The following is a 12,400-nucleotide window of genomic DNA, read 5'->3' on the forward strand; positions in this document are numbered from 1 at the left end:
AAACAATGCTTAAATAGAGTTTCTTAAGCAATTCAGGCTACTACTTAGTGTAGTATTTTATTTAAACTCTAGAATAACACTTATCTAATCTGTCAAATGAGGTTATCAACCTGCATTATTTTGTTGCATTATAGTATTTTATAATCAAATATCTTTAAGAGACATCAGTTATGTCTTTATGACATAATTAAATCGGAATGACATAAGTAATGACTAAGCCTTGACTTGATGGCTTTTAGGTTTGAGTTCACAGATTTTGACAGCGAGATTACATCACTGCTGACGTGGGGGATTTGTAGAGTGTAACGACTGGCAACCTTGAGCAGACAAAAGATGCAGTACATCCGCGACCTGAGAGCAGGTACATTTTCCTCTTTAACATCTTACTCCATTTACTTGTGGATGCTGAGATTCCTTCTTTATTAATAAATGAAGATGTCTTTTATGAATCGGACCGCTCGTCGAGCTCGGGAGGTGAAGGTATCCTCTAAATTTACTGTAGAAGCAAGTTAATTTAGCAGGCTAGCAGTCCGGGCTAACAGATTTATATGCATTAATGAGACTGATGGTTCCTATAAAGTTAAGCGAAATCCCAAATGCATAATAATTGCAACTCGCTCGCTCATATTCCCAGTCATATCACTTCACCCTTGCAGGAAATACAGTTGGTAACATTGTGTGTGTAATGTAAAATATCCACAACACTACAAAGATGCAACAGTCTGATGATCTGGCAATCCTTTGAATTCAGGGAAAATCATAGGTAACGGGGGGTTATGGTGATCTGGGTGATGTTTGTAGCGTTTAAATAAATAATTAAGTCACCCAGCGAGGTTGTTTATGTGTCTAACATTGATATCTAACGATGTTAACTGAAAATGACTGTTTAATGTAAGGTTTCCATGCGTACTTCCAATAACAAACAGGAAACCGTACATGTTTAGGCACGATCTGAGCTCCATCACAAGCTTCTTAAACGGTTTTTGCACGTGATTCAGCGCAAGGCATCTCTCCGCCACGTCGTCACACCCTAATAACAAATGCCCTGTCCTCCTTGTCACGATGCCATGTCAGTCTCTGACACAGGTGTCTATTCGCCCACCTGACTCTTGTCACAGCAGGTTTGGGTTGCTCTGGGGCTAAATGTTACCTGCCAGAAGCGTCTGGGTGTAGCCTTATCAGTACAGTGCACAGGGGACGGCCAGTTATCACGAGAGTCTCATGTAGTCAGCAAGTAAAACTAGTGACACATTTTTAGCTCTGTCACTTGTATGTGTCGCTTCAGTTTGTTCTGTAGCCCTTCTGGTGTATGCCTTTCTACTTTACTTTATCTGAGACTATTTCTGGGTTACAGGGGTTTTGGCATCGAATGAAACACGTGCTACTTGAGGAACAAGGTAGGATATGTTTTTGATTATTATTACATGTGGGAGATGTTCACGGGTCTTGTAGACAAATTTGTAACAGATACATTAATGTTGAAATGTATTATAATTTCGCTTATTTAATCCTGTAACATATATATATATATATATATAGTAAATATAAATAGTGTATAGGCAAATTATTTAGTAAACAAATAATTATAATAAAATTAAATCTACATATTAAAATAAAATAACATTAAAAATGCAATAATTTAAAAAAAAAATTGGTTTATCATATCAGCTGCTCATCCACCATAATTTTTTACGTAAAACTCTTATACTCGCACATGTGCTGTTATAATTTATCGCCCTACAGCAACTTGGTGAAGCAGGATTGTGTAATGCTAACTCATAAATGACCTTTGGAACTTTACACACTTGCTGCCTTTACCATATGACTGTAGAATGTATAAATGGACGTAAAAGTACATATTCTTTTTGCATATGTGGTTATAGGCTACGCTGTAAAAACGTTTTTTATCATTGTTTTATAGCTTGTGCTTGGATAAATAGATATTCGTCAACAAACGCTTTCGCGTGACGTAACCATAGCAACAGTTGAGCGCTTTCTGGTATCATCGGTAAATCGACAAAAGATGGCACCTTTATTTTAGACATGTATTTATATATTTGTATTGTTATCGTTATCTTGTTTAAAAAGTCTTTAAGATAATGAACCTGTAGTTTGGGGCTCCAAAAATTTTTTTTGCCAGATGAACCATCTAAAATTACCAGTGGAAATTCATTTAAAAATGTATGTTTTTATGTATAATTTGTGTACACATAATTTTATTAAGTGTAATAGGCTAATTTATGTTATATGTGTAATAGCAGATGGTGTTTTTGTACTTTCTCAGTTAAAGGAATTTACCCAAAAATGAAAATTCTGTCATCATTTAATCACCCTCAAGTTGCTCCAAACCTGTGTAAATTTCTTTCTTCTGCTGAACACAAAAGAAGATATTCTGAAGAATGTCGGTAATCAAACAGTTTATGGGACATATTTTTTTTTCCATAGTGTGGAAGTCAGTGGGGTCCATCAACTGTTTGCTTACCCATATTCTTCAAAATATCTTTTTTTGTGTTCAGCAGAAGAAAGAATTTCAAATAGGTTTGGAACAGCTTGAGGGTGAGTAAATGATGACACAATTTTCCATTTCAGTGCCTATTCCCTATTTTAGTCACTTTATTATTTCTTCTGCCTTTCTCCAGGGATTACAGATATGCCAAATATGTCATGCTTTTGGTAAAACTATGTTTATTGTCATAATGCCAGGATTTTTCCCCATCTTGTTTTTCACTGACATTTTTCCACTGCCTTGATCTTTCTGGATATCAGTTTTCAATGCCAAGATTTCTCTCTCTCTCTCTCTCTCTGTTTCTCATTCACTCTCTCGTTCTCCTTCTCATCTAGATTAATAAGTAATTCCATGGAGGCACACAGAGGAACATCCACCTGTTCTGCTCTCCATGCCCTCCCCCTTTTCCCTTTTTCCTTTCAAAAAAATATGACTTGTGAGTTACACCAACAAAGCTCTATATTGACTGATATTCATTACAACGGTTGGTAGACCTCTCACTAAAATATATGGAACAACATGACCTCTATGTTGACTACGGGTTAGTGTTTTATAATAAGAAAACTGCTGTGGATTATGAAAGATCAACTTGGAGGCCTTAAGCAGAATAGAGTCTGTTCTTGTGAGGAGTAACACCAGAATCGTATATGCAGGCCAACATGGCACCCAAGAACGCTGTCACAGAGTCTGTTCCAGTGCTGGACATGGCAGTCGTGCAAGAGAAGGATCCGAATGGTGGGCAAAACATGGAGAAAGAAGTGGAAATGTCAGAAGACTCGGCCAGTGAGGATTCTGTAAACCACATCCCCAAGCGGTTATGGGTCATGCACGGTGCCGTCATGTTCGGGAGGGAGTTCTGCTACGCCATGGAAACAGCACTGGTCACTCCTGTGCTGTTGCAGCTTGGTTAGTAATCAACCGTTTATCCCGACAAACATGTGACTTTATTTCTTCTGTGGAACATGTTATGAAAAAATGTTGGTGTTTTTGGCTATAAAATGAAAGTCAGTGAAGTACAGTGTTGTTTTGGACCTCATTGACTTTCATTGTATGGGCAAAAACATTCCTCAAAATATCTTCTTTTGTGTTCCACAAAAGAAATAAATAAACTCAACTTTTCTTTTGAAAGCATTTAGGCTGAATGACAAACATTTTGTATAATTTTTCTGCACTATTTTGATATAATGACACCATTTAGATCTTTTTAACATTCTTTAGATTTAGATAAAACATTGAAAAGGCTGATGCACCGTCTTATGCACACTTTTTAGAAAAGGACATTTTGCAATCTCAGGTCTGCACTCTGTATCTACCTTATTTTTTAATTTGTAAATTGAATGTGTCTGGCTTTTGGTGTCATCTGCTTCCAGTTATTTTTAGCTGTACAAAACAGCTTGTTATGCTGCTTGATATTGCAAACTGGTATTTCTTACCATATTATTTTAATGTATTGTCGTAATTATACACACATTGGTTTGTAGTGCAAATACTTTTACCTTTTACTGCACTTTTGTTATTCTTCTAGTTATTTACCTATAGTGGCTAATGAATCAGAAGTCTTGCACATTTACAGAAAATACCTTACTTCATTGTTGCAAAATAAGGTAGATAGATTGAGTGTTAATGGGTGATTTAGTGTTTTTTTAATTCATTCTAGGCTTAAGAGCTCTATTCATAATCATTGAACAGGGACATTCCTTTGGATTTGGTAAGGATTCCCTATTGTGCCAATGCCAACCCTGTGTCATAGTAGTAAGATGAAGGAATGTTTGTTTCCACAGTACCATGCAAAAATGGACGAGGTAGCGTTTGCATGGAATTCAGAGAATGTGTGAGGGTGCGCATTCTCTTTCTTTTGGTTTTTCGTCCATTTTGAATAAGATCAATGTCAATAGATCCACTCAGGAAACTGCAGGGTTAATATTACAAAAGAATAGAATTGCTCTAAAGGCCCTCTGATCTCATACCAAAAGTAGTTTTAGTAGATTTAACGGCTGAAAATATCCTGAACATCATCCAGTAAACTCTAAAGGGCCATTTTCCCAGAAGATTTAGCATATCGTAGCCTAAATCACTCTGTAATCGTCCCTTTAATGTGCATGTGGATGCAAAATATATGCATCCTTAAAAACTTAAATAGCCTACTTGATGAAAATAGGTTAAGTAATTGAAATGTTGACCGTAGTTTAATAGACAATCAACCAGAGTCTTTTTTTAGAGTAAAAGGAAAAAATCCTCTCCTGTGATAGATTAAATGCAGTGTGTATTGGCAAAACCATCTGTTTAAGTTCTGGCCCTCGAGAGTTGTAACACTGAGTGTTATTGCTTTATAATACAGGTTGATTACTTCATTACTTCATGCTGCACATTAACCTGATCTGCAGAGGTTTGAATGTAGTTGAATAGATGGTTGTTCATCTTTAAAGCTGAAGAGTTATGATTTGACATGTGACGTGTGTGTTGTCTGCACTTTCTGTTCTCCCATTCTCGGTCGGCATCCCACTTTACACATGACCTATAGTTTTTTCGCACATTTGGACTTCTTGAAAAAAGGAGAAGTTTGTCATTTTTAAAGTTTCACTTGAGTAATCAAGTGTTTGGGTTTTAGTATGTCATCAGTCCTGGCACGAGTTCTGCGTGCCAGACTAGAAAATGTTTGACTCGTGAAAAATTCCCTCAGCTGTTACTGCTAAAACTAGTTGCTATAAGCCATTATCACCAAATCATGTCAGAATCCCTTTTCAGTTTTCCCACGCCCTTTTTATTTACTCTGAGTCATCGCATTTGATATCAATTTTTTTGTCAGAGGCAATGTGATTGCTTCATTACTATGACACAGTTGTAGATCTCTTATGTGAAAGGTTTATAGTGTTGTAAAGGGCAGGTTAATGAACTGCAGACATGCTGAAACACGCCTGGTTGTCTGTTTCAACTGATGAGAGTTGCTCTGGGTGCCATATTTGTACATTACAGCGAAGTGGTTATTATAAATGTTGATCTGCATGAACCTTGAAATTGAATTGACTGTGGTCCTTTTCTCATTGCAGGTCTCCCAGAGCAGTATTACAGCTTGACCTGGTTCCTCAGCCCTATTTTGGGTTTAATTTTCACCCCTCTTATTGGCTCAGCAAGTGACCGCTGTACTTTAAAATGGGGTCGGAGGAGACCCTTCATTTTGGCGCTGTGTATAGGAGTGTTAATAGGAGTGGCCTTATTTCTCAATGGATCGCTTATAGGTAATTATTATAATTTTATTTTTTTAAATATTATTTAAAACAGAACTAATTGTCTAATATTGTTCACGTACATATTTATCTACAGGGTTGCATGCCACTGTTATTTAAATAGGAGTCCCGTGACTATATATTTTCAAAATTATATTTTTATTTTTTATAAACGTCTTACCGCTTATTTTAATCTGTCTGTCAAACAGGTCTTTCTCTGGGTGACGTCCCCAGTAATCAACTGGTTGGGATTGTGCTGACTGTTGTTGGTGTGGTGGTTCTGGACTTCTGTGCTGATGCTTTGGATGGACCAATCAGAGCCTACCTACTGGATGTGGCTGATACTGAGGAACAGGACGTGGCTCTAAATATCCATGCTTTCTCAGCAGGTATATATTCTGGGACTGCGAGGGAACAGGAATAGAGATACTCTGTTCTTTAGCATCATACTTGAAACCATCTCAGCTCTTTAAAAAACTGTCATGTTTTTTAAAACTGTCACAGTGAATAATAATCTAATTTTATTAGATTATTATTCACTGGTAAATATCTAATCAGAACAACGTTTCACTTACATAGAAAAAGTGATTATACACTACAGTTCAAAAGTTTGGGGTCAGTACATTTATTTTATTCAGTAAAGACAGTAATTTGATCACAATTAACAGTAAAGACATTTATAATGTTACAAATAGTTTCCATTTTAAATAAGTACCATTCTTTTGAACTTTCTAATTATCAAAGAATCCTTAACAAAAAATATATATATCACAGTTCTCACCAAAATATTAAAAGGTTAGTTGAACCAAAAATGAAAATTCTGTCATTAATTACTCACCCTCATGTCGTTCCAAACCTGTAAGACCTTTGTTCATCTTCGGAACACAGATTAAGATATTTTTGATTAAATCTATCAAAATTATCACTGTTTTATTGTGTTTTTGTCAAATAAGATGGTGATTATATTTTAGCCATATAAGATACTTAGCCTTTAAGGCTGCATTAATGTTGTATATTCTGTTTTTGGCAGTTTAAAGTGATGTAATTCCTGTCTTTCAGGGCTGGGAGGTGCTTTAGGTTACATGCTTGGAGGGCTGGACTGGACCAATACCTTCCTGGGTCGAGCTTTTAAGGCCCAAGAGCAGGTGCTCTTTTTCTTTGCTGCCATCATCTTTATCATTTCTGCGACGCTTCATCTTTTCAGCATCAAGGAGCATCTATATAACCCCAACCAGCCAGGGGTATTGAAGGATGAGGATGAAGAAAGGCCACTTCCTGTCCAGCTCTATGGAAGCTTTCCATCCACTCGCCTCTTGCCTCAACTAGAACTTATCCCTGAGGAGGAGTCATTTTCAGCCCATGAGGATGATCGGTCTGAGCGGGATGTTTCAACTGACTTTCTAAACATCGACCTGGTGCGAAGTAAAAGTGACTCGGTTTTAGCCATGCCAGATGGTACCATAGAGCTTGACCCAGACTTAGATCGCGATGGGCAGTTTCTGTGCGACATTGAACCAAATTTATTCCAGGACTTTCAGGGTCTACAAGACGATGGCACGACATTGGATTGCCACAACACCAGCCAGCTAGGTCAGTGCACTGACCACCACTTACAGAAGTGTGATAGCAGTGGGGAACACATCTGTGGGGCTGCCAAAACTGTAAACGGAAGCTTTGCCACTTCTGGAAATCCAATCAATGGAGCAGCGAATGCCACTAATCAACCAGGCAAAGTCAGTTTACGACCATCCGGCGGCCCAGTGCGCCGGCGCCACCCTTCCTTCTACCGCCAGCCCTCCTTCACTTTCTCTTATTATGGACGTGTGGGCTTTCAATGGCGACGGCGCTACGGCAACATGGCCGGGCCAATCAAATCTTCACGAAGCCTGAATGACATCGACAAAATAGATAGACGTCACGAGAGGCGGAAGTTGCAACCAAGTGGTATCTCTGCATCCCGCAGGAATGAGGAAGATGAAGAAAGCGAGGATGGATATGATGGCACGACGGTCAAACTGCTCTGGTTGTCCATGCTGAAGATGCCGCCCCAGCTCTGGCATCTGTGTGTATGTCACCTGCTCACCTGGTTCTCCATGATCGCACAGGCTGTGTTCTACACAGACTTCATGGGCCAGGTTATCTTTGAAGGAGACCCAACTGTAAGAAGAGTTCTTTATCCTCTCCTTTAATTATAGCTAACATGACATTAAAAAGTTACCATAGTTTAAAAACCTGTAATACTGAGTTAATACATATAAAAACACAAACCAACACGCACATTCTCACCTGTAAATGGTTATTCCATTTATTCGGGAATTAAATTTCTGTGCATTGTTTTGGCATCTTGGAAAACAGTTTACTCGCATGTGAGTTGTATTAACAAATTTAGGTAAATTTAAATAAAAATGTTGACTTGTGAAAATGAACCGAACCAAGAATAAATTGTAAAATTTGCAACATTTTTAATCCCTGTTTCAGAACCAAGCAAAAGATCTAGGTCTGAAAATGCCCTTAGTCTTCGGTGCATGCAATTTACTTTTGTAATATCGAGTGCTGATATGATGCAGGCTCTATTTTACAGTATCTAATACTGAATATATTTGTGTATATACTTGTACTGGATATTCTGTTGATGTTTTTCAAAACCAGGCTGCTGCTAACTCCACTGCCCTGCAGAACTACAGTAAAGGTGTGCAGATGGGCTGCTGGGGTCTTGTGATCTATGCAGCTACAGCTGCCCTCTGCTCAGGTGTGTATGTTCATGTGTTGTATTTGGTTAGGATATTACTAATGATGAGTATTACATTTTTTTTTCCCAGTAGGGTGATCAGGTTTCAGTTCTGTAGTTAGATACTCACATGACCACGTTGTGGAATAAGCAGATTTTTTAGGGTGTGATAGTCCTTATACATTTAGTCTTGAATCTGTAATTCCCTTTATGAAGATCAAAATTTTGTGTATATTTTCTTGGTTTCATTTTTACCTGTAATTTGGGATTAAAATTATTGTCCTTTTTTTAAATTGAGAACTGTTAACTTGTCACGTATCTTAAGTAACACACTACGATTCAAAAGTTTGGGGTCAGTAAGATTTTTTCATTTTGAAAGAAATTAATATTTTTATACAGCAAGATGCATTAATTTGATCAACTGACAGTAAATACTTTTACAAAAAACTGCATTAGGAAGTTATTTTAATTTGTAATATTTCATTATATTGCTGTTTTTACTGTGTTTTGTATCAAATATATGCAGCCTTAGTGTGCATAAGAGATTTTAAAACATTAAAAAAATTACCAACCCCAATCTTTTGAATGGTATTGTAGATTTCATCATCTGCTCCTTTTGTTCTTTTTGTTCTGTTACATATATATATGTATATATATATATATAATATATATATATATAATTTCTATATCTTTGTTGGTGTCCATTCTGAGTATTATTCAAACCAAATAATAAGAAACATGTTTTACAGATGTGCTCCAAAGGATCTTAAACAACTATGACCTAAGCATAAGGATCATCTACATGTTGGGGACTCTAGCCTTTGCTGTGGGAACAGCCATCATGTCCATCTTTCCAAATGTATATGTAGCTATGGTGATGATAAGCACCATGGGAATCATCTCCATGAGCATGTCATACTGCCCTTATGCTCTTCTGGGACAGTACCATGAAATCAAAGAGGTCTGTATAATTAAATAAACTTATGTTACCAAATATATGATGTTACCAATAATATGTACACACTACTGGTCAAAAGTTTGGAATTATAATTTTTTTAAATGCTTTTGAAAGTAGTCTCTTAAGCTCAAATCTGCATTTATTTGATCAAAATACAGTAAAAACAGAAATTTTGTGAAGAATTATTACAATTTATACAACTGTTATCTATTTTATTATATTTTAAAGATCTAATTTATTCCTTTGATGGCAAAGCTGAATTTTCAGCATCATTACTCCAGTCTTCAGTGTCACATGATCCTTTATAAATAAGTCTAATACGCTGATTTGGTCCTCAAGAAACATTTCTTATTATCATTAATGTTGAAAACAGTTTTTGCTGCTTAATATTATTGTGATACATTTTTCATTTTTTTACAGAATTCATTGAGTAGAATGTTCAAAAGAACAGCACTTTCTTTTGTCAAATTACTAATGTCTTTACTGTCACTTTTGATCAATTTAATGCATCTTTGCTAAAAACATAAAAAATCTTACTGACCCCAAACTTTTGTAGAGTAGTATATATATATATATATATATATATATATATATATAATATATATATATATATATATATGGATATATATTTGGAAGATAAGCTTGGAAGATGAGCCACTGCCAATATCACTTGATTTGTTACAGCAGTTTTCCCCATAGCAGCACTGCTCTCAATGAGTGTCTTTTCATCTTTTTTTTACATTGTCATAGTACATTCATCACAGCCCTGGCAACTCACGGCGAGGCTTTGGCATCGACTGCGCCATCCTGACATGTCAAGTTTACATCTCTCAGATCTTGGTGGCGTCGGCACTCGGTGCAGTTGTAGATGCCGTTGGCACAGTGAGAGTAATCCCCATGGTGGCATCGGGAGGCTCCTTTCTTGCTTTCCTTGCTGCGGCTTTCCTCGTCATCTACCCTGATACGCTTGACGATGAAGACGACGACGATGAAGAGCAAGGCCCAAACTCTGTTAAATCGGAGGCAGCGTCCAGTAACAGTACAGAGAAACTCAGTGTTTTAAAGTCAATGCCAAGGGACAGTTCCAGCAAGCCAGAGGTTGAATCCTCTGTTTGAGTGTTAGAACATAAAATACTTGAGTTTTTGAAGTACAAATCCCAGAATGCACAAGCAAGTTAACACAAAAGTCTTAGACTCAAGACTCTCACACATGTTGAATGTTATTCTGTGGATTTGGTACAGAGACAAACCTATTTGAGTCAAATATGTGATTTCTGAGATTATTTCTCAAGCTATTTATTATGTGTGCCCAAACATTTTCATTGTCTACTCTACACAAACTTATTTTTTTTTTTACCAGGTTTACGTCACTACAGTGAAAAAGTTTCACATGCCACAGTAATAATGTTTCCACACAAGTTTATATGTCAAAATTTACATACCAGATGTAAGTTTACATTTTCAGAATGATTTTTTTACTCAGTGTTAAAATATGATTATCATTGTATGTCCCTCATCAGCCTCATATCATGAAAAATACTCAGGGTAAAGCTGCTGCTTCTGAGCACAAAATGCTCACTTCTCACAGACTTTAACTATGCACAATGCCAAAATATTTTTTGTAATGTTTCTAGACTTTGAATAAGACATTGGTTTTCAGAGTTGCCTTTAGTTCAGAAATGTGATTTTCTTTGGTACACTATTTTAAGATATGAAGAGAATGGATAGCCATGGCATTAAGTAAAGAAACAGCTTTGCTTTACACAGTGATTGGTGTGCGAAATGAAGAAGTGTGTTTAGCTGTCGTGGCAATTTTTACTGTCTGTTAGCGTCCGTCTTAAGTGATGACACTCCAATAGTGGCAGTATTTTTCACAGCCAAATTCATAATGCTGTTCCAGTACTGTTGTGTAGTTTATATACACAAGTTTTTGAGCCTCTTTTCATTCAAGACGACAGGCCAAATATTTTCTTCACTAGTTAACCACAGAACTCCACTCTGGCTAAGTGGACCAACTAAGTTATGGCCTCTTATGGTCATAAATGTAGTTTAATTACATTGCTGGAAATGTGACGTCCACAGTTGATGTACAGAGGTCAGTAGCCTGGCTTTGTATCTTATTTTATCATGCAAAAGATCTTTGTGTGTATGTTTCATAAGCAAGGTGGACAGTTTTTTAATCATCCTCATAATTTTATTTTATTTTATTTTTTGATATGTGGTACTGCAGTGACTTTTTTTTAGTGTTTGAACCGAACTGAAAGTTTATACTGTTTCTAGGTGTTTAATTTGGATTTGTGTTCAGTTTTGATAAAAAGAAATCTCTACACTTCCCTGTTTGAATGATTTTTTTTAAACTTCAGCACACTGTGGTTGAATCTGAAATGAATTGCATTATGGTTGTTAACTAACCGTATCGCCGCCTGAGACCACTAGATGGCGCAATTACATTGGCTACTGGGTGACATAAAATTACATACACGAACTCAAGGTAGCCAATATTTTAGGGGGGGGGGGTTTCCACCTAGAAACACTAGATTAGCACGAAGTTAGTGAGCGATTTCTGCAATGTTTTACATAAATCTCATGTGAATTCAATTGTATTTACAGAATTAATTTAAAACGTCATTTGCTCTGATGTGTTGGCGCGTTTTAAAAACGAGGCTTGAAAATTAATTATTTCAGCAAATAATAAGTGAAAATAGATGATTATCCCTCAGAAAATAGTGTTCTGTACGTTAAACTATTATGAGCAGTTTAATTTTTTACTAACAGTTCTTATTTCTGGGTGTCACAATTCTAAGAAACTGTTTGGAGTCAGTATACGTATATTTGATGAGTTTAGAACTAACTATTTTTCATGCTAGTTTAATTTTATGATAGATAATTGCTCTCCAAATATCTACTCTCTCTCACAGCAACGTAGGATTTATGCTTTGAAAAAAAGAAGAAAGTAATGGGTCACAGAAGTGTACAGTGTCATG

The 12,400-nt window shown here is 36.5% G+C and overlaps 1 protein-coding gene across 4 annotated transcripts; it reads left to right on the forward strand.

The window, feature by feature from the left end:
- Positions 1-253: 253 nt before the first annotated feature.
- On the forward strand, positions 254-11,745 carry slc45a4b (solute carrier family 45 member 4b). 4 transcript variants are annotated; one of them, XM_051865437.1, is made up of 10 exons: positions 254-361; positions 1,355-1,397; positions 2,842-3,047; positions 3,160-3,412; positions 5,554-5,742; positions 5,940-6,119; positions 6,790-7,889; positions 8,380-8,479; positions 9,208-9,419; positions 10,167-11,745. In XM_051865437.1, the coding sequence occupies exons 4-10, from the start codon at positions 3,166-3,168 to the stop codon at positions 10,530-10,532; spliced, it is 2,394 nt and encodes a 797-aa protein (XP_051721397.1). In that variant the 5' UTR covers positions 254-361; positions 1,355-1,397; positions 2,842-3,047; positions 3,160-3,165; the 3' UTR covers positions 10,533-11,745. The 4 variants fall into 4 exon arrangements, with proteins under 4 accessions (XP_051721397.1, XP_051721395.1, XP_051721398.1 ...); XM_051865435.1 differs by having other exon boundaries at positions 2,842-3,412; XM_051865438.1 differs by lacking the exon at positions 2,842-3,047 and having other exon boundaries at positions 277-361.
- The last annotated feature ends 655 nt before the right edge of the window (positions 11,746-12,400 follow it).

The sequence above is a fragment of the Ctenopharyngodon idella genome, chromosome 16, assembly GCF_019924925.1.
Source record: "Ctenopharyngodon idella isolate HZGC_01 chromosome 16, HZGC01, whole genome shotgun sequence".
In the NCBI taxonomy this organism is placed as follows: Eukaryota; Metazoa; Chordata; class Actinopteri; order Cypriniformes; family Xenocyprididae; genus Ctenopharyngodon; species Ctenopharyngodon idella.